The sequence below is a fragment of the Amblyomma mixtum genome, chromosome 1, assembly GCF_055824585.1.
Source record: "Amblyomma mixtum isolate Tamu chromosome 1, ASM5582458v1, whole genome shotgun sequence".
Lineage (NCBI taxonomy): Eukaryota > Metazoa > Arthropoda > Arachnida > Ixodida > Ixodidae > Amblyomma > Amblyomma mixtum.
In genome coordinates this window covers 198482486-198509904 of record NC_143012.1, presented here as the reverse complement: position 1 = coordinate 198509904, position 27419 = coordinate 198482486, and the positions used below count along the sequence as shown (strand labels likewise).

The window sequence follows — 27419 nt, the reverse complement described above, 5'->3', positions numbered from 1 at the left end:
TAAATGCGAAGTGCTTGTAATAGCTTAGCTTTTCTCTAGCGGCAACAGAAATAGGTACCGGTACACTACCTAAAACTTTAATCATAATGCTGCTTAATAATAATGCATTGGCACATTTAGAAGGAAATGCTTAATGTTATCAGACTAGACATGGAGAAAACTGGAAGGTTGCTGTACCACGCCTGAATTCTGGTATGAAGCGATTGTGTTATTCTCTGCCATCTCTGTTAAACTACTATCAGTCACTGAATTTTGATTTATTTAGTTGTTCCACTCTTAAACTTAGAGACATGGTTGCCGATTGACTAACCTGATTTCATCTATTCTGATGTTTGTTTTACCTAGCTCAGGACTTTTTTCCTTTGTTCTGCACTGATCAAGTGTCTTGATTTGTTTAATGTTCTTTCATTATCTGGTGCTTTCTACACGCTGCCTTATATATGGGGCTGCGGACTCGTCAAGTTGCCAAGTGGCAGCTTTTTTTCCGTAGCCCTCCATCTGTAGCACCGATGGAAATAAAGATTTGATTTGATAATTTGATTTGATTTATGTCTCCCGCAGTTTCATCTCTCCGTCACAAGGCTGTCTAGCGCAATACGTGTTTAGTTTCAAGACTTCTCACTTCGACGCTGCCATTGTAGAGTTTCTTCCACGCCCACTTAACAAATATGAGCTTAGATTTAGCGGAAGTCATCAAGAAAGCCCGATAATCTGGTCAGCTCCTTAACCACTGAACTCTTGAGAAGGGTCCAATATTTTAGCACCGAATCATCATTACGATCCTCGAGTTCATAACATAGTAGCACTTGTATAAAGAGGCCCACTTTTCCTGCCGACCATCTCCAGGGAGCGTTTACTCTGGCTGCAACGCCCAGTAATTTTTTCGTGGCTTCAACTGTGATCAACATTCATCTCCATTCAGTTAAATCGTTCATACATACCATTTAGGATTAGGACCTCCGTAAATGAACACTCTTAGGCACGCATGGATTGCAACATAGAGGGAAAATACCGTACATACATGCATATGCAGGATGAATTCACTCTTTAGAAACGTATCCCCAACATCAATTATAAAGTCTTCGGAAAGCTACAATGAGAGGAAGCGTAAATTTTGCGCCGTAAAACACATACCTTTCAAATCATCACCACTTGTTTTTATAGAAACTTCGTCTATTATGGCATTTTATATGACACAGTGTTGGTCGCTAGCTAAATCTCGTATCCTGCATTATATGTAACTCGAAGCGGTTGAATCAAGGGCAGGTAGCATGCCAGCTATATCCTTTAATTTTCGGTCTACAGCTGGTTGATGAAAATATAAAGAAACGTCTTTACTGACGTGATAATCTTAAACTAATGTGACATTAATGTAGCAGTCGGCTCCATATTGTTCAGGGTATGTTGCTGTGCAAGTTGGTTTGACATCCTGAATACGCAGCGCTGACAGACGAAAAGGCAGAAGGAGAGACGAGACACCCAGGGTGCTCTCTCCTTCGTCCTTCGTCTGTCAGCGCTGCATGTTCAGGATGTCTATATTGGTCTTGCCAGTCTGTGAGAAATAGCATTGGCACTGTTCCAGAAACTGCACCACCGCTGGACGTGCCCACGAAGAATAATTCAGAAATATACCCTCTCTCCATATGAGCACCTAATAAAACATGTTCTTTAGTTAAAAAATTACTCTTATATAAGTCGCTCTCCTTAGGGACGCCAGCTGCTCGCACTTATGCAGCACGTGTGGGTCAGCGCGTTCTCTTGGTGCTTGTCGATCACTGCCGAGCAATGAGGGCGACTGACATTTCTGTTGCCATACCTGCGGACATTACACATACCTCTTTATAAACCACGAGGGGAGAAAGATGGTTTTTCGAAAACACGAGGTGAACAAAGGAGGGAAGAGCCTCAGGTAGCTTAGCAAACGCTTTGCAAGAGGGCTCGTCTGTCTTCTTGTAACTTTAGCTAAGCAGCCTGAGGCTCTCCCTGCTTTGTCCACTTTGTGGTCTTCATAAAGCAGTCATCTTGGCGCGAAAATTCGTGGTCAGCTCGTTGAAAACCGAGACGTATGACACACAGTGTTTACGTGGTCTACGTGCATTACATTTCATTGCCTGTTAATCTGATACGACGGGCCGCGCCTTATGAGCGCACTACTTCTGCATACCTTATCGATATGCTTGACTCTAAATAGCACCCCTGCCTTCCGTTGCATCACTCATGCCTTCTTTAACTTTACACCTACCCTGTTGCGCAACTGTAGAATCCACACGCATGCCTAAGGCGCGAAAAGCTCGTGTATAGAGAATCTCGCGATTAAAATAGTCCGAAAGACAGAAATTTGTGTACTTACCATGCACATTTGTTTATTATCCAGGGTAGGGCCGACTATAGTGGCATTCCTCTTCGACATACTTGACTGGAAGATGAGGAATTTTCCTGGGAGGTAGCATGGACAGAAATATACAGTGAATTTAGGCCCCTGGGTATTGCTTCAAAAGTATAAAAAAAAAGACTTTAAAAACTGCAATCCACGGAACAAATGAATACCAAAGTCGCATAAAGATTCGCCTGTAAACGGTAGGGTCACACCAACTGCTAAAAGTTCCTGAAGTAGATTGCGGCTGTAATTTCCGAGTGAAACACAACTTGGTCTAGACAAACAGTGGAAGAGAGACAATGAATCCGAAAGAACTGCACTAATTTAAACTGACAACGTAAAGAAGCCGGAACCCATTGTACTCAACGCAGATAACGCTCTGTCTAATTAGGAGACTATTCAAGTGAGTTTGCCGTCACACATAATCCCAATTGAGTTGCGTGAAAGGAAAGTAAGAAAACAATGCATTTTTTACTGCAGCCGAAAAACATGGCTTCGGGACCGCAAGCTAATCGAAGTTGACTGATGTTCCAGTTGACTTCCGTAAGCAATGCATAAACGCAAAACACAGGTTTGCTTGGTGAGTGAACATCGTTCTACATTTACTCGAACCGAGCCTTTTCCAGACAAGTTCGCCACCAAAGCAATATTGCAGCGGCTTGCTTTCAGTGGCCTTTTTTGCATTATTTCACGAGGGTGCTTTTGCGGGCTTGAAAGTCAAACATTGCTTGAAAGAGGACAGCGCAAACACTTGACAGAGGAACGTATAACACAGCGCCTGTGTTGTATGTTTCTCTGTCCTGTGTTTGTACCGTTCCCTTTCTATTATTTGCATTTCGCGAAATTTGGGCCCTTAAAATTCACCGTTTACCTTAAATGCCTAAAGAGTGCCAAGCTGACCAGCACATTCCTGAGAAAGCCGGGCCTTATCATCTCTTTAACAGTGCAGCAAAGGCCGAGAAAGGAAAGAAAACAAAATTGAAAGAGAATCGTCATATCATCCACGCTGTGTGCACTACTAAATTATTCGAAGTGAGACTTTTTTTCCTAATGGGAAGTGAAGATGTTTTAACGCAAAGTAAGTGTACGTATAGAACCAAGTCTAACCAAGAGATTAATATCTTACAGAAGTCCTGTCACAGCTGACAGTGAAATATTTATTGATCCCAATCATGTAGGGCATATTTCCTGACACAAAGAGGCCGTTCGCAGCAGTTGTTTGCCTCTTTTGTCGATGCACGATTTCCATTGAAAGCAAGTATTTTTTTTTTACTGCATGCTGTGCAGTTGTGCTTCATCAATCTCCTAGAGAAGTATCCATACCTTCATGGGTGCCCGTTGTGTGATCCCGTGTTGGCCCCGATGAGAGCGACGACGAGGGACTGTTCAGGGACCACAAAGCCCAGTTTCCTTCAGACGGTGCCTCTGGTGTCCATTCACAGAAGGATGAGTCGAAGCTGCAGCCCAGTCGGTGGTCGCCTGAAATTGGCGAAGTTACAGTACCTTTTTCTACATATCCTGAGCATGTTGCATCTTTTCTTTTGCTGGATATTAACTCAGTGCATATATATTTAAATTTCAAGCACGTAATTTGCTGCGGCGGCAGCGGATTTTAACGTTGCATAGATACTTGTGATGCTAACGGATGCCCGCTATATGAAATTTAGTGTGCCTGTTCTCTTGTCTAGCCTATTCGGTTAGTCGGCATTCTTGAAGCCGGCGAAACGGTGACTACGCGAGAATGTAAGGGAAAAGCATTCCTCTCGCGGTACCAATAAATTGTCGCATCGTCAATATTTGATTATCCACGATGATAGAGAAATTCCTAGAAGCTTAACTCTGTGCCCAATATTATTTTGGCTCTATTGGAAAGCATTCCACACCAGATAAGTCAGATACAAAGTAATTTAATAGGTTTTTTACGGGTCACAAACATATTCTGCTACGTTCGTAGAGAAATCAAACCAACCAATATTATATACACTAGCTTAAATCAAATAGCACGAAACCTTCCTTCTTACTAGACCTAATGTAAGAAGCTATGAATATGGGTAGATTTTGCGGCACAAATAGCGGCATAAAGAAGTGTTTTATTGATTCTGAGCGCAGAGACAGTAGATTTAGTTCAGGCAGTATACAAAAAGATGCATACAAACAAGTTCGCCTTTTTAGCAGCGCGCTTTCGCCTGTTCTAGGAAGTTAAGAACAAAGTCTGTGGCCTCTCGGAATGGCCAATCCTATGCGTTGCTAAATAATTCTGATGTCTCATCGAAGAGAAGACCGTGTCTTTCGTTCATCACTGCCCTATGGAGCGATGCATGCAGTATGCAGAGTGAGCTCTTCTGTAGCGTTGCGAAGGAGCTTCAAGATTAAAAGCTACAAAAATACCCTGCCGATACTAAAAGGAGCTTATTCTATACAGCAGCTAAGTATATGATGGCTCAAACCTTCGAAGCAGTTGTTTGAAGCAGAGCTATGAAAATGAGCTTGCTTTTTTTGCAGTGATTAGTTTGAAATCTGTCAACAAAAATATCGAGCCTGCTGACGCGTCTGCAGCTATAAGTAGCATTGCGAAATGTGAAGGAACCACTGGCCAGTAGAGAATTCCGTGCTGATTTTCTTCTCTTTACGGCTCTATTTCAAGTGTCGTTAGATCGGACTCTAGGAACCACCTTACCGTCTCACCCTTTGGGTGCTTGTCTAAATACACAAGCCGAACTGTTTCACGTGTTGTATCTGTGTGGTTTCAGGGAATGTAGCAGGTCAGCCTATCGCTAACCTCTTTCACAAGAACGTTTTATCGGTAACAGACATTGACAAGCAAACATCAAGATGATGCCCTGGCATGTGTCTCCCACGTCATTTTAGGATGCTGGAAACTTGTTAACACACTACACGGGCTAAAATGCCTCACTTACCACAGTCGAGCTCGTCGCTGTTGTCACCGCAGTCGTCGACGTAGTTGCAGCGATCGTAGGAGTTTACGCAGGCGCCATTAGAGCAATGAAAGTTGCCCTGCGGGCATTCCTCCTGCTTAGCTGCAGCACAAAACAAACGAAAGCGTTAGTAAATGCGCTCACAAGGTACACTGTACTTTCTGTTATTTATTTTAAGCAAAAAATATATTTCTACCAGTTAAAGCAGTAGTATTTACTTTCATGTCGCAACAGCGATTATGCGTGCTGCTTTGCACCCAGTTTCTGTGCTGCACCGAATGACTGCTCAATAACAGGCATTCTGAAATCGTACGTCACGCGCCAGTATATTAGAAAAAAAAACTGAACTCATCGAATTGCTATTACTTGTGCAATCAATAACTGTACTTTAATTAGTCCCACTGCTTCTCGAAAATTCATTTCAGGGATGCGTCTAACCAGGCTGCATCAAAATTCGCTTATGAGGCCTTGAATGGAACGACAAGGCGCGGGTGCAGCAGAACGGCGAGAACACAAAGTAAAGTTGTCCATTTATACCTGAGAACCGGTACAGTGCGATTGATGGGACAACGAATCTGGTCGCATCGTGTTGCAGCAGTTGAACGGAGCTAACTTTATGAGATTGTTAACACATCGAAAAAGTAGTTAGCATACATGAGCTTGGGCAGCTTAGATGTTACACTTGCGGGCAGCTCAATTCAAGATCTTCACAATTCGGACAGGGCATTCTAATCTCCACAGGCCGTTTACATACAGCAGAGAGCAGGTGGTCTTACTGTAGCCCATAGTCACGCTGATGACATCGCCGAAAACGCATGCTCCATTGAACTACGTAACGCAACGTAATTCAAAGGGCGCTTCGTCTTTTGGCAGTCAGTCTGCTCTTAGCTGAATTCGCGAATATGAAGCTTCAGTTATTTGACAAACGTAATAGAATCTTTGCACCTCATGTCAAAAAGGCATCCTTGCTCTGCTGCTTGCTCACATGACATTCGCTTTTGGTTTCGGTTTCATGGAGTTAACGTCTCAAAGCTACTCAGGCTATGAGGGACGCCGTAGTGGAGGGCTCCGGAAATTCCGACCACCTGGGGTTCTTTAACGTGCACTGATATCGCACAGTACACGGACCTCTGGCGTTTCGCCTCAAACGAAATTCGACCGCGCGTGGCCGGGATCAAACCCGTGTTTTTCGGGTCAGCAGCCGAGCGCCATTACCACTGAGCCACCGCGCCGGCTTATGACATCCTTTCATTTCATTACGATTGTTTATCAGCTACTCCGAAATCGCCACGCCAACGGCCACATCACGGAATATGAATAAACAGGAGTTGCTGCTTTTGCTTGAGCCGATGTCGAGCAGCGTTTTAATCCGGAGCCCTCTTACGCTTTCAATACTTGTCCGGACAGGTGAAGACGTAATCAGACCTCATGCTATGAAAAAGTGCTCTAAGGCATAAGCAGCTTGGTAAGTGGCCTAGTCTGCGTCAGTCCTCCACCTCAGGGCGGTGGTGGCAGGAGCGCTTACGACTGCAGACAAAAATATAAATTTAATCTATAAGAGGCAAACCTAGCAGAAGTAACGGATATTGCCGTTTCCCGCACACTAGCGTTCTTCTTTGCTCTACGCGGGTACGCCTTTTTAAGTGTGTAATTTGGGCAAATAAACTGATGTGATCTGTGACGTGAAGTTTTGACATTTTTAGATTCGGAGGCCTTATCGTTGGCAGCCTGTCTGTGCAATTCTTTAAGTGAACATAAACATGCGTTTCACGAATATCTCGGCTCTGTAAACCATAAAACCCCTAAAGACAGATAGACTGCAGCTGACATACTTGAGCTTTCAGAACCTCATTCTCTGTTCTTCTACGCTGCTGAATGTGCAGAAGAATGCAGCCACCATACTTAAGCTTTTAGAATCTGACCTTTGCTATTCTATGTTGAATGTGTATAAAACTACAGCTACACGTTTTCGCAATCTCATTCAGTGTCATTAGACTGAATGTACAGAACACTGCAGCTGTCATGCTTAAGCGTTTGAATATTACAATGAGCTATTTTACGCTGAATGCGCCAATACAATGCTAAAGCATAGCTACATTGATAACCACTGTTATGAATACGAGGGAAGTGTTCAAATTTGCGGATACTCAAATGCTCCTATTACAAGCTGCACAGATCTTCTGCATTCACTAAGCGGTTGCTTATCTGAAAAGCTTGCTGCCAGCAAAGGCTGCCATACTTCAGATTGCTTCTGTTATCGAATCGAAGCATCACAGAAGTTCTACTTTACTTCTTTGCAACAACAGAATAGTTATCGATTTAAAGTAACGTCTGAAGGTCAGAAGGGCGCCACTGATTCGAAGACTGTTTTCATCGCAGCCCCACTCACCTGGCAGGGCACATCCGCTGTACAATATGGCATCCACCGCGAACATGGCTTTTCCTTGCGGATACTGGTTCGTTGTGAAGTAGAACTGCAAGGGGATAACATAGTTCTCGACTTATAACAATAATTGTGCAACAGAATCGCTCCAATATAACAGCCTCTACCTTAACATGTTTTGATTGCACATTGCAAATTTCAGGCGCTAAAGAGAGCTCTTGTCTCACACATAGCTGGCACTGAAAAAATAAAATGTAGTAGGCGGCAAGAAATCGAGCTTGGGATTATAAAAGAACTTCACACACGCGTGCTACAAGGTCCCTCTGTATTTAGAAGCCAGAAATACTTTCTTTCCATCGTTAATTCATGATCAAAGCTTCTTCCACATCATTGCTTCCAATCGCCCTCAAAACGGTAAAAACAGTTAACGGACGTGAAAAACAAGCGCTAAGGTTAGCCATGTTTTTTTTTTTTTTGCATCTCGAGTGTATATTGCGAACAATTTCTTGAGCAAAGTATCACGCTCTTTCAGTAATCATTCGTGCCATCTACCATTCAGTAAGCTATGGCGTGCCAATGTGTTGTGCTCATGCGCTATTTTTCACCTTCTCTCAATGCAATAACAACGACCGCTAGCACTGCAGTGCATCATACGATGTGAGCGTGCAATTAAAAGATGTGGAAGAGAAACGAACGATCTTAAAAGCGTTGAAGAGGGCGGCACCATAGAATATTGGCGCTACCCTCTCAGTATTGTGACACTTTAAGGCGAATATTGGCTGCCTATTGCCACTTCGAGAGCTCTGATAACCGTAGTTGTATAAGAGGCGGCAGTAAAGTATACGTCTATTACTTCTCCCTATCAAGGAAAGAGAAAGGTCTGATGAAAAGGCGCATCGCTGACGATGCCGCAGCTTCTCTGTGCATTTTGCAATGAACTTCAACCAGGATCAAGAAACAAACGTAATTATAAAGAAAAATGCTCACACAATTTCGAAAAAACAGACAACAGAGCGCAAAAGGTTCACAAAAAAATGGTTTTCGTTTGCGCTTCGAGAAAGAGGCTTAAAAGGTTTCCACACATTGAGGTAGTACGACGGGAGTGACAGAAGCACGGGCCGGAAGCGCCTAAATGCCATGGCGAGCAAGCATAATAATTTAAAATTACTATGCATCAGGTAGCATTTGATACATTCGTTACGATACTTCGGAAATTGATTATATTCAAGCTGAAGAGAAAAAAATTTGAAGGCGGTTAGGTCATTGATAGCTTATTTTTCTTGTTATCGGTGTTCAAAGGTGGTACGATAAGAAGGAATAGTACAGGACATTGCAGTTTGGTCGGTTTTTCTGGATACTCTGAAGTAAACGGTGAAAATAAAACTGGATTTGTTTAAGAAAACTATGTTGAAGAGAGGCCCTGAAGCCGAAAATTGTAGATGAGCGTAGTAACGTGCGATAGTGCATAGTGCTGTCTTTCGAATAGAAAAAATCACTAGTAAATGCTTTTAATCGCAATGCCCCGAACCTACTTTCAGAAAGTTTAGAATAGAGAAGTCCATAATATACATACATAATCTAAACCACCACATCATTTTGTTGGACTGAGCCAACCACCAGTCGTTCTAAAGCGCCAGGAACTTCGATAATTGCCTCTTGGTTTGCGGGTGCTTGCTGTGGAGTTTTTCTTCAGTGCCAGCAAACTAAGCAGCAAAAAGGGAAAATTATCACCCGGGAGAAAACATTGAAGCTCAGTCTATGTCCACCATATCATAGCATTGCTTAAGAGTGAACAAAAGAACATCCCTCAAAGTCAAATGAGTCTCACGTGAGGCTAGGTTCCTTATTCAGCTCTTTAGCAGCTCACTCCCGCTCCACCTTACACACCGCTGCTGGCTTTATTCACAGTGGCTATGGGTGTCTTGCGGACCACAGTGTAAACTGAATTAAGCGCTTCGGCGTGTGCATAGATATGTGGTTTAAAGATTGCGCATGTGCGTCCCCGCATGTGTTTGTTTGTTTTTAGTCATGCTTACCAACAACAATGTACTACCTGTTATATCTGGTTATAGAAGATAGTGCCGCTGGCACTCAAGAGCAATTTTTCTCATGCTTAGGCACAAAACCCACGGTACCGTGGTATCATTGTAATATCTTGTCACACTGGCAACCGCTATGAGCAGAGTCATACTAAGTTCCTTTTCGACGGTACATTCTGGCAAGAATACGTTAACTAGCCCGCTCTCTTTTTCAAAACATGTTGAAGTGCCAAGTCCATCACTTCTCTACTGAAGAGTCACCAGAATCCAAACAGCTTAGAAATTTTCAATTTATATCCCTTACGCTGACTTCTCTTGGGTAGCGTCCGATATCAACGGCAGCCCTCGTCCAGACGCCCTCTTTAGGCACTGTGCTCAACTGCCCGAGAGACCAGACGGTCATGGTAAACCCGCCCACGGTCATGTATAAATCCACGTCCAAGCTTGCCCCTGCGAAAAGGACAGGGGTGACAGGAAGACTCTGGTGAAAATCAAACCATCATTTACCGCGAAGTGCGGACAAAATTGCTAAAACACTAAACATAGTAACTGAGAAGCGACTTTCAGCAGGGATGCTAAGTTTAGCATTGGCCCTTGAACAAAGGCAATCGTTTGAGGGCTTTGTACTCACAAGGCTCATTATTAAAGCCAGAGTGGAATATACCTCAGGTCTACGCATACGGCCTATTCAAGGAAGTTTATTCTTTCCAATTAGTATCCGCCTCGGTCACCGTGACATGATGAGGTCACATGCCCGCACAGATGTTTCGCGCAATGTGCACGTGAGGTCTTTTAAGCGATAGCGTATAAAGCTGGCTCAGTCGAAAAGCTGTTGGCTAGTAGCAGTCGGCACCGTGTGTGGTAAATCAACGGGGGCTGCGTAAAAAATGGTATCACGGTAATTTGTGGTACTAGTAATATATTATTTATTGCCATGTGGTAGGCCATGACGAGGGAATCAAATCTTTGAAATTAATTGATTATTAAAGGAATAAAAAAGTTGTAAAAAGGGGGGTTCAAAGGTGTCAAAATGATAATGACAAGAGCCAAAGCTTAACGATGGTAATTAAGAAAATTTAGAGTGTGTAATAGATCAAGTAATTAGCTGAAACAATTGAAAAAATGAGAGTCGCCTCAGCATCAGATGACGCACCAAACGGCATACGCTATCGCGTCCACTGATAAGCGCAGCATAGGAGTCCTCATACGTTTTAATGAAGGGCGTGTTTGAACCAACACTACTCAAGGCAGCTGTTTGGGTGGTTTGGCTGCTCATGACGACAAATGCAGCGCTCGCGCCACAAGGACACAACGAAGAAGACACCGTATGCGATAACTTGCAATCGATCTGTATTCAATGCCCGCGCAGATTTTTTATACACGGCGAAGAACACGAGCATAACATCCCAGATTCCTATCACACAGCTAGTCACTTGGTTAGAAGAGGTGCAAAGTGACTTGCTAAAGGGCAGGATTGTAGGAAGTTAGGCTTATGCTCTTTGGAATGTATATGAGTCAGTCAGTCAGTCAGCCAGTCAGTACACCAATACATCAATCAGCTCGTGAAAATACATACACTTAGTCATTGACGCAGGTAAATATCTAGTTTATCCGCGCCGAGACCAGATTGATTCGAGCGCATGCGCATTGTGTCCACCTTACCGTTTTTCACGAAGTTGTACCAGAATTCCATTGTGCAGAGCTTGTTTGTGTTCCTGATCGTGGGAGAGGAGATGCTGGCGATGCCGTGCTGTGTGGACCTGGTTTTGTTGCCGTAGAGAAGTAAATACCGGCCTGAAACAAGAACGATGGCGGAAGTTCGAACGTGTGATTCTATACCATGTCGGAGGCCGTACCTGCAAGCATAGCGAAAAGGTAAGGAATGCAGGAGGTGGTCCAAGTGAGAGTTTTTGACTGTCAGTACTATCTGTCAAAGGCACTATCAACGCCACGGTTGATAAGAAAAATGAATGTGAAGCGTTTACTTGAGCAGTAACAGTGGCAGATAAGCGTAAAGAAGAAATTCACACCAGGCGATGGTTGCAGTACTGAGCAGGAGTACGTACTTTCATGGCCTGGCTGTATAGCTTTGTGTAAATGAAGCAAAGTGCCAGAACGAAAGAAATGAGGAAGACAGAAAACAAAGTGATCTTTCTATGTGTTTTGATGGTCCCGTTGATATGCCGTTTTCTATTTTCTGTGCGAGATAATGACAGATAATATTCTCTTAAGAGCAGATTTTTCTCTCCGATGGCCTCCCACTATAAACTAATTTGCTACTTATCGTACCTGAGCGAAAGATTATGTATTATAGGTTGCGTGTCAGTGTTTATTGATGACACAGGAAAGATCTGTTGCTTTGGATACCAATCTATCTCGTCCTCTATTCAAAGCGGAGGTGTCTGTCAGCAATGGCTGCCTTTCCTCACTTCTCAGAGAGTGCAAGAAAACTCTATTAATATTTAAAGCATTGCAAGTTTAGAAAGTTTATGTGCGGATTAGAAAAATGAAACGCAGCACTTAAAGGTTTCAAAGTGGCCAACTACAACTCAATAATAAAATTTTAGAGCCCGTGCTTTTGTTCACTCAGTTAATATGCGCGTTTATGCTGTAAGGAAAAACCCCTTTAGCAGTTCCGTCCTGGAGCTTCAGCTAGCTTACATCCTGCAATAAAACGCGCAATGAAGGCAATAAAAGGCACGCATTTCGCACTTTTTGTTCTGCGTTAAAAAGTTCCTGAACATACATTTACGAGACTCTAACCGGGACCTGAACACTGCGATGGGTAGAAATCACTCTACTTGCAGTTGGAATGTCTTGAACTGGGCATTCAGGAGCGTGCAATAGCATCCCTTCAAGGCTACTTCCAAAAATCGTATATGTCAGCCTTGATGTATAGTTCCTAACAGACATTCGGTTGCAATGACTTCTTTTCTACCAACTACCGGCCATGCAAATGGAGTTCCCTGCAAGCCACTCCACTCCATGGACCGCACCTCGCATGTTTCTTTGCTACCAGCGAGCTAGCACAGCTTTCGACGCCTTGAAAAACTTGTCATCCAATCAATCTCTCAGCGCATACCCCATTTCGTCGCCACTTTCTGAAAATCTCTAGCAACTCGGTGCAGAGAAATAAGTTTTAAGCAGAAAGAACACTCTCATTTTGCCGTTCCCTAGGATTTGTCGTTATCAGTCAGAACGATCAAGATTTACTCTTGCTGCCGCGTCGAGCGGGGCCATCCTATTGATATGGACTATTTCATTCCCTTACGATGTGTCCGATGCGCGGATTCGAGAGACTGTCTCAAGCCTAGGCTACAGCCTTTTTCTGAGCCCAGACATAATCAATCCAAGCACCTAGAAACGGCGGTCAGGTGGTTTCGCTGAGGCACTGTTTTAGTCGCTTGACTCGGCAGCAGTTTCAAAGATGTATATACTTGACATACGTATGACTGTGGGCATTCTGCGCGGCGCAGCTCATTATATTATGGGATTAGTGCCAACATTCTCCTCTATATCATTTTACTATTTCACAGTTCCCTTGTCCCAGACCATAGCTCCAAGATGGAGAAATATTTCTGCGTCCATATCTACACCATACTTTAAACTTATGCTTCCTCTTTCGCGTACGCTCTAACGCTGTAGTAAAGTTTTATCATCGGCCCTTCTAGTCTCCCGCAGTCAAAGCAAGTTCGCATCTTATAAAACAAATAGGATGCTTTCTTCGGGCAGAAATGCGCCATACCATGGTTTTGCGCATTCAGGCGCACATTTGCTCACACTGACCAGAGGGTCGGCCGTTGGCTTTAAATATCGGGGACTGCGGCACGACTCCCACTCCTTCCAGGCGCCACGCTGTGTTTCCTTGATTACGGGCGTCGTCGAGTTTCCACCCGCAGGCGTGCGCTCTGAAGTCGCATGCACCACAGTTGCGTTCGTCCGCGCTGTTGGCACAGTCCGGCACGAAGTCGCACACCTTCTCCGTTGGCACAGTCTCGTTGACCGAGCACTTGAACTCTTGCGCAGGGAGTTCTGCAAAAATTGAATACGAAGTGGGCTATGCGTACCGCCCCAGGTGCGCGTCCTCGTAAAATAATAATAATGATGAACAGACGTTAGAGTGTTATGGCTCCCAGAGGATCAACTCCCTTCACAGAACGCTACGACATCCCATCGTTTGCAGTCGAGGCCAGTCATGCTGTGCTCATACGATACGCTGTACAGAATTGATTCCCACTGCCATGCGAGCATAGCACCTTTAAGCTCGGAGTCTACTATTGTGCACTTGACCTCAAGCCTGTTAAATCCTCCTATATAAGGCAGAATGTCAACATTTATAAATGAAACTGAAACGTGTTGACATCAGAGAAATCTAGCTTAGAGCCATTAAAAGGCGGGAGTGTAGAATGCCTGCAACAAATTATTCTAAAGGTTATCTCCTTTGCGTTTGTCGGTAGCCATGGCGTTGTTCCGTTTAGTGCATGTTTTTCTTTTATTGTTTTGAAAGCATGATTCCTGTAAAAGGACTAAACTGTGCTGATATAACTACATAACTGCTTTCAATAAAAGAAACGGGACATAAAAAGGTCAACTGTGCCCGATATAAATGCTAAGTCCCGATGCTTACACTGAGGTTACGAGAGAAATCGCATAATGGCGTCTAGCCCCGGTAGAAAGTTTTTCTGCGGGGTCTTGGCATGATCTTCTCAACAAGTTAAATATATTAAACTTTTCTGTGAAACTGGTAGCGTTTAGCCTCTGAAGGGAGTCGTATACTTACCGAACACTGCTCAGCGACTTAGGGATACAGTGGTAAAAAAAAAACAGCCTATTCCTGACGGATCAAGCGCAGCTATGTCAAATACACAAAACTGGAAGCGCTTCCATTGAATTCAAAATTGCAAGTGCTATTGGATTTCTTTTTCCAACCTGAACATTCCCCTTGCTCGAGCACCTGGCTTCTTAGTAGTCTTCTGGGAACCGCATGAAATTCAAGGGCACTGAAGTTTTAGCGGAAAGTTTGCACATACCATTTTTGCACTCTTTCTCGTCAATGAGCACGTCGTCAATGGCGACAAAACCTTCACTGTTTCTTCCGGAGACGGCTTCTACTGGAATCACCTGGGAACAAATCATACAACACACTGAAAAGAGCTCCAATGTGTATAATTATGGAACTGCAAGAGACAGGTGCTGCTTGAAAAAAGAAAATTTAATGAAGCACCCGAAAGGACTAATCTTATCTTGCAATGTATACATCTCCACAGTTCGCTCTTTATAACGTCAGCTTTGCACAGCACGCGAAACTTTTTACATAGGTGGGAAGTGGGCCTTTTTGGTATCAGCTCGTATTTGAAAAAAAAAAATAACAAGAGGAGGCACAAAAAAAGAAAGCTGCAGGTCGGAGCGGAGTATTGTGTAGCCTGGACGGATCATTTTTTGGGAACCGAGAGAGGAATGATCGCTTTCGCATACGGGTCATGAGGAAGCATTAGAAATGGCTCTTCTTGTAAAGGCGATTTCATTCGTCTCAAAGCGGTGCTTATTCTGAACAAAGTCACTGAATTATTATTTGCTCCTAATGCTAAAGTTTCTAGATGATTCTAGCAAAAACAAAGAATCTTTCTAGCGGTTTTCTTTTTGAAGCAGCAGCGATGTCGGGAGCTAGGATAGGTGCAGCAAAAAAGTGTGGTCTTATAGCAATAATGTGCGCAGATCTTGCGCGATGTGCTGATAGCATAGTCTGCATATTATCAACTGGCGACAAATACAAAATAGGTTTAAGAAAAGTCGCCATTTTTTAAAGTTGCCATGCAAACTGTTTCGCAATTACCCCAAAGTACACAGTGCATTTTTTTTTCCGTATGTGTTCTGAAAACCTTTGCAAGCGTGTAGAGACCCTCAAGCTCCCATTCCCATCAGTCTGTGCAAAACAGCGTCTAGAATTCACGGCGAAGGTCATGCGAAAACTGCGCCTAATTTTTGTCTTAAGTGTAACAGCACAAAACAACACATGCTTTGAGCTGAATTGGAGCCGACCCTATTAAGTCGCAAACAATGCTACTGCTCCTGACGTAGTAAACCACTTGGCCACCGGTGCAATTTCTACCTTTCTTTCCGCATTGCCCTCGTAATCACCATCGACAAAAATCAACTAAAACAACAAGCATTCGGCTAAGAGAAAAAAGTATAGCAGCCAGCCACAGAGTTTTCGGCAGATTTAAAATGAATCTCACACCTCTTCCAATAGAATAAAGCACAGCACCATCAGAGCATTGCTCCTTGTGTTCAAAGATATTTTTGAAAACCACAGCTAATACACCTTGCATCAACATTCACAGGTTATGAGCAACATAGTCGCATAAGAATTGATTTCGTTGCATCAAGAAAAACCTCGTATTAAATTGTTTGGTTTGGTTTGGTTTGGTTTATGGGGTTTAACGTCCCAAAGCGACTAAGGCTATGAGAGACGCCGTAGTGGAGGGCTCCGGAAATTTCGACCACCTGGGGTTCTTTAACGTGCACTGACATCGCACAGTACACGGGCCTCTAGAATTTCTCCCCCAAAGAAATTCCAGCCGCCGCGGCCGGGATCGAACCCGCGTCTTTCGGGTCAGCAGCCGAGCACCATAACCGCTGAGCCACCGCGGCGGCCGTATTAAATTGTCTCAAACAGATGAGAGGCTTCTCAAACAGATGAGAGGCGAGGCAGGCACCTCTCTCTTACTTTTTTTAAACGGAGACTCGAGACGTTTAGCATGGTTTACTTCCCCCACTAACTCTTACCGCCACTCTAAGTGTGCATGCGCACGCTGCACTGGGTCGCCATATGGCGCAGGGTGAACGCCAGTTGTGGGCATAACTGCCGCGTCGGGAACATCTGCACATCTGCATATACGGCAAGCAAACGAGCTATGCTAAAAGACTCTGCTTTCGCTTCGAGTCCATTACTACCTTATTAACTGCCGTATAACTTAAAAAAAATGCTGTGACATTTTTGAGATTTGCAATTTCAGAAAGTTTCGAAGAAACTGCACTTGCATATATGCTACTAGAAGATATTTAGGAAGTTTCCCCATGCGAAAGGTCGGCAGAGTCTGAAAAGCACTTTTCTACTGGGAACAATTACTGGATAGATTTGCCACAGTCTCACTCCAAGGGAGAACGAAATCCGTCCCGCTTCGCGAGAACCGCGCTTTCAAAAGGCGTCTAGGCCGGATTCGAACCTGATTTTGCGATGTGTCACCTGTTTAGTCGCAAATTTTTAGGTGTTCTTTCAAAAACTGAACATTTTTGACTTTAACTGAAGATCAACGTTATCGACACTCTGCCGTTCTCATACATTTCATGTCGTCCAATGCTACATGGAGTATGTAGCATTCAAAGTACAAGACCAAGTCCGAAAGAAAACGTGAAATATTCCCGATGCTTTGTGAGCACACACAGATTAAAATTATCTTCCTCGCAGAGCATGCAAATAAACCAACAGGCTTACTCCACGTGTCTCTCGCAACTGTTTCTTTGACCCCTCTCACAGAATATGGCCTCACTTCAGCGACCGTGGAGTTGAGCGGCCGCTCAGTATCATGCTTTTTCTCTTCGACTGAATGCGTAGGCCTTTATCATGCATCAACTACCCTAGGTGATACTACATACGCCAGGACGAGAACTGGCCACAAATTTGATTTTGGTTCTGACTGGAACTTTTAAAAAAACCTTTGTTAAAATATGGCGCTAATCAGCCGGGTGAAGGGGGGGGGGGGGGGGGGGGGGCAGCCTCCACATCATTAAACCTGCTCGGATTTGAAGGCCGGAGCTGCGCCGCATTCGTCTCGGTTGTCTCCACAACTTTTGAGCGGTGGTAAGGTGGTTGAACACGTCCCTACGGGGGAAAAATATTCAAGCGAACAGCGTTCTAAACAGTAGAGACCGATTCACAGAATCCACCTTGCCTGTCTGGGGCCCGCGATAGGTTGCTCTCCTGCTGTTGGTGTTCAGAAAGATTGCATATTTTGCATTATCAAGTAAAACGGCGGGAAAAGTTAGCATTTGTTCACAAACCTAACTTTGAGTACGGGAGTAATAAACTGTGCTTTTTTTGTTTCCGTTCCACTTAAAGGCAAATAGCGCGTTTATAGCGGAATGAAAACTTATCCAGAGGTCACGAAATAGTACACAAGGTTGACTAGATTTCCATTAAAGCGAAAGCAGTCTAGACAGGCGATAATTTTTCTCTGGAAGCGGGCTTTAAAAAAAAGCGTCCTGTTTCTTAGAAGAAGTAATACAGAAAGCTCTATGGGAAACGAGCACATACTAATATTCCCACCTGGTGGCACAGGAGGCGACAAAATACACGGAGGTTGAGGTTTTTACGCGCTCCCTGGGAGCTAGAAGGCACCCTGGCCAATCCCCAACTTTGGGAATGTGCAATTCTACCAGAGGCCAACAACAAAGACGACGCTACTGGTGATCCGTGCTTCGGCCCTTTGTTTCTGCTTAATGCAAGGTGCCGCTATACACAGGAAGGAAGCCTTCCAACTTACTGTTCCACGGAATGATGGGCGAAACTGCTGTTTCTTCCAGACATTTTCTGGAGTGGCTATTTTTCCCTCCAGGTGCAACTGCACGCCGTCAGAGACCGTGGGAAGATAATACCACAGCGCCACACAGCGGTATAGAGTCGGCTCACGCAGCTGCAGGGACGTTCGGTTGCCCGGCAGTCCGGGACTTTTGTAGAGTAGGTAATAGCCTACCATGCAAAAAAATCAGAGTAGAAGAAAACTGTCTCGATTAAGCACACAAAATAATAATAACAGCAGCTGCGCCTTTTGCCCCTTTGCTTGAAATCTTAGCCCTGTTGACCTCACGGCAATGCATTCGAAATCTCAGTGTTCTTGAGCGATTTTAAACAAAACCTGCATAAAAGGTTGAGGCAAACAATTTCTCATTGGTAAATTATCATCGCTTTGAGCACTATGTTTTGAGGTTAGCAACGCTTTCACATTATAGTACTGAATAACGCCAAGGCCTCTCAAAAGCTGGCAAATGTAGGCCTGAACGCAATGGCGACAGACAACAATGATTTGCTGTGAACCTATTATCCTCGGAATGATCGCCCGAATGGCAGCAAAATTTTTCGTTTCTGACCCTGCATGAATTCAGTTTAAGGTCAAGTTTTAATTCCTCTTAATTTTTTGTACAATTTTGTACGTGTTGAGCAACGCTGGCGAGGAAAGGTCAAAGTAAACATATAACTTTGCTTTACTGTCGCACACAACTTCAGCACCACAGCCTCTCTCTGAATCGGCTGAAATACAAGGAATACTCAGAAATCGTTTCTAATGATAGACATTGGTATGTAAACAATGCTACTGGCGACAAATAGTCTCCGAAACACACACTATTATGCAGGATATTCTGGCTAGCAATGCGCTGTATAAAGCGGCACAAAAAAACTGTAATGATCTAGAGACATCCTCTGTTCCTTTCGAGCAAGCGTCTGCTGATCCGAAAGGAACACACGATCTTCCCTCTTTCTGTAAAACTGATGAAAGGCGGCAGGTTGCCACTAAATGCTACATCGACAAGAAGTTTTAACTTCATGTCTGTGGCTATTTCTGACTTTGCGTAATATGTAGGCTGATACCAACATTCTCCAGCTAAATACGTTGAAAATGATGTCAGTTAATGCAAAGCCACAACTTACCCAGCTGAATGCGAGAATATCAACGTAGAGCAGCGTTACAGGGCTAGCATTGGATCCGTTGTCCAATAGTTCTCCCTTACCGGAAAACCTTTTTGAGAGAACTGCACTGAATGACTAGGCAAGGCCGAAAACTGGCTGCGCTGGCTTATAAGACAACTGGAATGTCCAAGCTTTGGTGTTCAGGTATATAGAAGACCAATTAATTAACAAACAAAATTTATAACTTCCTCAAAGCCATAAAAACGATGCCCCAGGAAGAACTCTCGTGGAAAAAGGAAAACGAGAGGAAAGGGAATGCATTTTAAGCCCCTATCGCAAAGCTGACGGCTAGTGATCCTAAAAATGAGTAGGTCGATGTTGTTCCTTTGTATAAAGCGTATAAAGTATCGAGCCTTGAACAGCTATGGAAGAAATTATTTCATGCAGGTTTATTGGGCTGAAACTGCTGCGTCAGGGTTTGTTTGCTTGTCTACGCGCCGCCTCACCGTCTTCAGTCAATGTTGTATGGTCCTGGGGAAGCTTGATGAATGATCCGGAGCGCTCCACCTCGAACTTTGCCTCATTTTCTGCCAGCAAGAAAACAAGGAGGAGAATGATAAATGTTGCAATTAAACCCTGAGAACCCTCTTTACATGAAATGGTAAGGCTAAAAAGGCACTCTGTTTCAAGACGTACAGAGATACTAACGTGAGAAAAAACGATCTTGATCAAGCCATCAACATGGCTGGAATTCGTACATGAACAGCAACTACATTTTAAAGGCACTGCTATCATTCGTAGATTAAAAGTAGATAGTGTAAGGATACTTTTTCATGACTTCTGTCTCCAAGGTGCGGGGTGCTGTACCACACAAGCTCTCAAGTGTGCGCCAATGCAGACGCTGAGGCAAATTAAAGCCAAGGATTATTGAAGCATTGCAAGGATAGATGTACTATTAGGTGTCCGTCAGGGGTGACCAATAAATATTTAAAATGGGAATCAACCGAAAGCTTGCCTTCAGTTGGAACTCGCCACGGGAGGCAGTCGTCTTCGAATGTGCAGAAATCTGAAAAGAAGCGATAAATAGGGTGACGTCGTAGGCTGGCGCAAACAGCTGTCCAAACATTTTGTCCTCACATTCTTCTCTTCCCCTCCCTTTAGCCTCAGTTCCATTCGCTTTACTCTCATGCAGCCGTCGTCCGCTCCCAAGAATATAAAGTTGCGGCTGTTTCAAGCGGATAACAAATAAATAATTATAGCATTTATCTTATCTTCATTCAACAGCAGATTTTTCAAGTTAGATGTGCAGAGATCTAGGGCGCCCCTAGAAAATCGAGTGAGAAAATTAATTAGCATACATTGCTTCATTGTAGCCACTGCAACATTAGCAATTGTGGTCTACCAGGTAACAAAAATAAACAGTCCAAGATCAAGAACCAACACATTTTGCTAATAAACACCATAATTATACAAGTATTTCTTACTGTAAGGAGAACATTCGCCGTCGATGAACTCGACATCGTCAACCATGACTCCAGACCGGCGCTTGTTTCCAGCTGGGGCTATCACTTCGAACACAAGCTGCGCAGGGAAGAGTAGGTGTGAAACCAGTAATGCAGGCGATCCTGTAGTTAATAAACAAATATAGCTGAGAAACCAAAAACGCAGCATTAAGATTGCAACATAAGGGGCGCTTCATCCGTCTAACTGCTGAAGATAGTTTGAGAAAACACTTGAGAAAATAAGTAAATTTCGAACGATTTAGATGCAGAAACAAATGAAAAAACAATGCACAAATATGGCATACATGAATACTGAATTTGCGTGCCTCCAAGCCCCAAAGACGGGAGTTCAAGACCTGACATGCATTATATATTTCCCTTATTGCATCTTGCACTACTCTAATGGGATTAGGCCAGATGCAAAACACCCGTGGGATAACGTTTTAGGTTTCTTGACAAAAATTTCAGCAATATTACTGCAGTTCCTTAGCGTAAAATTCGCATATTCGCTTACTTTGTTGTTCATCTAACATCAGGCATTCTGAAGTCAAATGCAAAGAAAAAAGTCAATTGCAGAAATTTACTTTTTATCTCCTTCAGAAACCTGAAGAGAGCTAGTACAGCAAAGCAAAAGTTGAGTTTGATTGGATTAAACCTGAATTTAGTTATTCATTAATTCAATAAGTAATTAAAGTCTAACGGCTGACGCTACAGATTACAGGATAAAACGGGGCTACATGATAATACTGATAGTGTTTATTTTGCCGCTATGCAGCACAAGATGGCAGGGTGGCCATAGTAAAAGCTGCCTTCTGTTTTAACAAAACTTATGGCAGCTTTTCTTCTAAAAGCTTATCAGTGAGCCATGTCGCAATGAAAATACGTAGCCTATAGAATATTATGTAGTTTAAGAACTTGACATGAGGAGAGCAGAATTATTCCAATGCTTGCCATAAGGCGCCGTCAACTGCCCTCCCCCCCCCCCCCCCCCCCCCCCCCTTCCGGTACCCACCGAGTATATGTTGCGATTTAATGAAGCTTGGCCTACTAGTAGCGTCTGACAGGTTTGCAGCAATGCGTCTACTGCTGAAAGTTTAAAATTGAATTGTGAGGGGAAAAAATAGCACAGGAATTGTCTCTGCGAATCGCTTCCTAAGGGAAGAGAGGAAGGTGGGAGTGAAAGAAGAAAGTGAGAAAGAGGTGCCATAGCGGAGGGCTCCGGAATGTCAGTCTTCCTTTATACCTACCAGTGGTTAGGGCGGTCGCCTACTGAGCCGTAATATCCGGGTTCGAACCCGAACGCGGTAACAGCGTTTTGATGGAGGCGAGACGCAAAAGGCGCCCGTGCGCTGAGTGATGTCAGTGCAGGTTTAAGATCATCAGATGGTAGAAATAATTCATGGGCCCTCCACTACGGCACCTCTTTCTTCCTTCTTTCACTCCTTCCTTTATCCCTTTACCAATGGTGCGGTTCGAGCCTCCACCGAGATACGTGAGACAGTTACTCTCTCTTCCTCAAAAACCAAGCCTTTATACCAAGAACCGCCTTTGAATGAAATCGCCTTCCCACCTCCATGGTCTCTATTTGTGACACTACTAACTTAAAGTTTGCCGTTCAAAGTGCTTAATAGTTTCATATTTGTTTTGTTCTGTGCTGTAAATATTGTAATAACTTCACCACTCTTTCCTGTTGTGTCTACGGTTCTTGAAAGGTTGTAAAATGAATAAATTTCGACCACGTAGGGATCTTTAACGTGCACTGACATTGCACAGCATATGGGTACCTTTTGCGTTTCGCCGCCTTTGAAACGCGGCGGCCACGACGGGTTCGAGCCCAGTAAGTCTGGCTTAGTACCGAGCCACCGGGGCGGGTCGCTCTGACATTTCTGCGCATTCACCGCAGTTACGAACTGATACCTGCACCTTTCCTCTTCTCTTTTGGGGTCCCTTTTTCAATAAGCGCACAGCAAGGGCAGCTCGTATGCACGAGAACCAAGAGGGCATATTCTGAATAGCGCCCACAGCGCATTCCAAGAAGCCATTATAGTCAAGGTCCAGGAGGCTGTTGGCCAGGAGGCTGACAAGAAAGAAAGTTTCGACTTACTGCTGAGGGTGCGGTGCACCAGTTGGCACAGGTGCTCTAAGCGTAACCAATTAGCGCCCACATGTATCTATCATTGCAAAAAAATATTCTCACAGTACGGTTACTGCTGTGTAAGGCGAGATTCAGCGGCGGCTGTTTGCGATGGTCAGTGTATTATATTACTGATGTATTTCTGCTGCTCTTCTGCTTTTACAGAGAGCGCATGTCATCAGTATATTGTCACTCGTGACGTCATGTTATCTGGACCCCTCAGAGTAGCGTTTTTCATGCTGACCCATCCGTTTGGCGTTGTATTACGCCAGCGCCGTAGAACGAGGAAGCGTGCGTCTCACCGCTAAACAAGGGAATTTCACAGTAACACGATGACCATAATGGTCGGCGCCTTGCACGAGCGGAAGTGCTAGCCCGACATTATGGCAACAAAACAGGTGTATACTACGTGGACGCCTCCGGTCCTCACCACGGGGGATGGTACACGGTCGCGGTTGTTCCCAACAGCAACACAGTTAACGGCCTCGCCTTCAGAGCCAGCAGTGCAACACAAGCAGAAGAGGTCGCGATTGCTCTCGCGGCCTCACATTCCGATTCAAAATACATGATCACCGACTCGCGAGGGGCCTGTCGGAACGTCCAACAAGGCTGCACTCCCTTCCTAGCCTATCAAATCTACCAAAATTGCATACGGGACACGGACCCCGCACACCGTTACCTTATATGGGCCCCTGCTCATCAGGGGTTGGCAGGAAACGAGGCAGCAGACGCAGCCGCCCGCGCGCTCTCTCACCGGGCTGTTTTCTGCTCCCAACCCGATCAGGAACCCGATTTTAATCCGGCCTATACATTCAAAGATATTACAACCTATTATCAAAATTGTCATCGCCTTTACCCTAGCCCATGTAAAGGCCTGAAAAAGGCGGATGAGCGGCTCCTTCTCCGCCTCTTCACCAATACATTGCGGTGCCCGGCAGCGCTAAAACAATTTGACCCCTCCTTTAGCAGCAGCTGCCCACATTGTAGTGCAGTGTCTTCTGACACCTATCACATGGTGTGGGCCTGCCCCTCCAACCCCGCTATTCCCCCCATCGCCGACCCAACCCGGGAGGACTGGGAGGCGACCCTGCTCGGCTGCCACGACTTACAGGCCCAACAAGCCTTAGTCGGGCGCGCCCGGGTGGGTCCCGTACTAGGGACCTCCATCGGTCCCTTAAGGGCTGATCCAAACATACCTCCTGTCCATTCTTAATAAATGTTTTCACCACCACCACCACTACCACAGGCGAAAAAATGAGAACTGCCAGCTGTGAGGGCAGTTACTGCTCAGCTACAAGTTATTTGTGCAGAGCTACATCCATATTCCCTCCAGCATCAATCGTGTTAAATGGGACACCGGGTAAACTTCTGCATTCACAAACCTGAAGCTCCTCGTATTTCAAGTAGCTTAGCAACCTGCTGCACTTTCTTAGAGTGATAACAAACCCTGAACACATAATCTCACAACAGGAAAAAAAAAACCCAAAGAAGTGCCCACTCTCAAACTGTATTGACACATATGAGGAAGCATAAATGTTTCAGTTTTATTCCTTTTTATACCTATATTATTTTTCTTTTTTTACATTCCTGTTCTAGACATTATTAGTAATAATCCTCAGTAATAATATATCCATGAAGAAAACAGCGCCGCGACAGGGACAAGATAGAAGATGGGACAGGCGCTGTCCCGTCTTCTCCCTTGTCCCTGTTGCTGCTCTGTTTTCTTCAAGTATGTATCAGCTCGCTCAACTCGCCGTTTTCCTGAATAAAATATATCCGGCCAGCAGACTCCTGCCGATTTTCTTTGCCCTGACGGATATCATTACTGTATACCTTAGAGCAATTTGATCGGCTTTCTTTTTCTTTTTGCAGCTTTCATTTCAATACAGACGGCCAACTCACGTTCCATTTCTTCTTGGATGACACAGTGACGGAGCGAGCGTTCCACCAGTCACCTTGTTGTTCGGTGTGCAGTGTGATTAATGCGTCTCGCAACGCGGTCTCCTTGGTGAACCTGTGAGGCGAAGACGAGAACAGAACAGAAGGTGATGATGATTACGCACTTACTGAAAAGAAATCTGCGGTCTACCTTGTCGCTCTTAGAGTACCTCGCAGGATTAATTCAGGAAGGCTTATAACGGCTGTTTTCACCTGCCTTTCCAGCATATTTTCGTCCTTCCTTTCGTTCACACCCCGAAGAAAAAACGAAAAAAAGGCTGCCTCCAACTGGGCCTTATTCACAGCCGGGGCAGACACAAGGAACTTGAAAGGAAAACTGCAGAGGTCCTTTAAGACTGCTTACGTGCTGAAGGCGCAAGCATTAGTGTGTCATTTTGAGTGTTCGACCTCGACGCAGGTTCGGCACTCAGCAATGAAACGAAGACGCACCTCCGAACGCTGATTAGATGAACGCTAAACCCCAAAGGTTTGAGTGAAACGCCAGGACACTAGGTTCGAATGCCGGTCACGGGCTAGCCTCCAAACTGACTAAGCGGCGCATGTAAAATGCAACGAGAAATCGCATGACACTACCGGCAACGGAGTACGACGAACGGTTGCGTCACAATTTTGAAGCGAAGATTGGTTTTGCAGGAAAGGAAATGGCGTAGTAACTCTCTCACATCTGAATGGACACATGAACCACTCCTTAATGGAAGAGTTGTCTCGGAAGCCACAGAATTGAAGATGAATATGTCACCGGTTCGAATCCCTTTCACAAGCTCGCCTTCGACTTATTGACTAGAACATTAAGTTAAATGACACAAAAAATCGTATGACACCACCAGGAAAACTGTACGAAAAACAATTCCTCACAGTTTTGGTACAAATGCAGTCGGTAAAACTGGCTCCATGTTGGGGTCAGTCCGTGGAGGATATATATATATATCATTGAACATGATTATGATTATCTGATATGGTGGCGCTTGGCTTGCTGTATGAGTCCTAAGGCATATGATTTTGCGCATCCTGAGGCATAAACTTGCTATTCAAGTCAGAGTCTAACTTGCGGCAAGGATTCTAACCGGTGACCTATTTTAGGTTTATTAACACTCTATATTTGATGGCTGCCTCAGCGTCGGCTCATTTTTTTTTTTTTGCAAATACTATGAGATCAGTACACCTGCCAAGCACAAGTTACAACAGCATACACACCGCAACGCATTCATTAGGTGTCCCTCTAACACGCTTGAACAGCCGCCGCGGTGGCTCAGACGTTATGGCGCTTGGCTGCTGAACCGAGAGACGCGGGTTCGATCTCAGCCGCGGCGGTCCAATTTTGGTAGAGGCAAAATTCTACAGGCATGTGTACTGTGCGTTGTCAGAGCACGTTAAAGAACCCCAGATGGTCAAAATTTCTGGAACCCTGTACTACGGCGTCCCTCATAGCCTGAGTCGCTTTGGGGCGTTAAAACCCCGTAAAACCAAACCAAACCAAACTAAACCGCCATTAATAAGGAATACTGAGTTTAAAAAAAAGCTTCGTAGCCCATGCGTTGCGTGCCCGCAGAGGGCCTGGGTTCGAACCCCAATTCCGGCTATTTTCTTTTTCCATATTCTGATATCAGCAATTCAATGTTTTTTTCTAACTGACATCGGTTTTCAGCAGAACGAGCTCCTTAGGCTATTGCGCAAAAAAAATCTCCATGAACACATTTCTATTTTCGACGCTTTCAGAACGCACAAAGTGCCTGTTTTAGTTACGCATTCTCTGTTGCGTACGAGCCCATGCGCTTTCGAAACACACAGAAGCCGCGACACACGAGATCGGGTGGGAAGAAGCATCATTTATCGGAAAAGGAAAGTGTTGACCGTGAAGCCGATGTGTGGAGTTCCTGATAATCCAGGAAATAAAGAAAAAAAACTAAAATGGAAACGACGGTAGTCTTCCGCTTACGCATATGCAAGACGCTTGGGGCGATTACTGCGACGCAGTTATGATTCGTTGTTCAAGATTTTCGTTCAGTGAGCAAGGTTTCCGTGCGAAGGCGAAGCGTTTAACATTTCAAACCAAAACATTTGATCGGCGTTTCTATTCCTTTTGGCATGAATTTACTATTCCGGCATATGATAATCGTCAAACATATTTCATGAAAATGGTGCGTGATACGCAACCCCACATGGTCATTATTCGTAGTGTTTATCGCGGTCCTTGCCGCAAGGAAAAGCAGAAGCCGCATCAAATTTCACACGCCGGCACAAGGCATTCCGCTGGTTGGTCGCATAAAGATTTGCTGTCGACTTCCTCAGACACTTGGCTTAACTCAGTTAATGCCTTTTCCTGACGGCAAAAGATATCGATGTGACGGGCGGCAGTCTCTTAAGTAGTGCACGGGGGGGACGCTTTTCTTATGTGTGCAGATTT

General features: G+C 44.5%; 1 protein-coding gene across 2 annotated transcripts in view; it reads right to left on the bottom strand.

The window, feature by feature from the left end:
• The window catches only part of LOC149370511 (MAM and LDL-receptor class A domain-containing protein 1-like), a 170322-nt gene that overhangs the window by 58481 nt on the left and 84422 nt on the right, over positions 1–27419 (bottom strand). For both annotated transcript variants that reach the window (XM_089562038.1, XM_089562044.1), the window contains exons 29-41: positions 24959–25070; positions 20905–21001; positions 20436–20486; positions 19927–20007; positions 18279–18484; positions 14766–14856; positions 13522–13767; positions 11398–11529; positions 10040–10185; positions 7703–7787; positions 5296–5415; positions 3701–3856; positions 2351–2436 (exon numbers count right to left, since the gene is read on the bottom strand). In XM_089562038.1, coding sequence (XP_089418164.1) covers positions 2351–2436; positions 3701–3856; positions 5296–5415; positions 7703–7787; positions 10040–10185; positions 11398–11529; positions 13522–13767; positions 14766–14856; positions 18279–18484; positions 19927–20007; positions 20436–20486; positions 20905–21001; positions 24959–25070 — 1609 coding nt within the window. The remainder of the gene's footprint in view (positions 1–2350; positions 2437–3700; positions 3857–5295; positions 5416–7702; positions 7788–10039; positions 10186–11397; positions 11530–13521; positions 13768–14765; positions 14857–18278; positions 18485–19926; positions 20008–20435; positions 20487–20904; positions 21002–24958; positions 25071–27419) is intronic.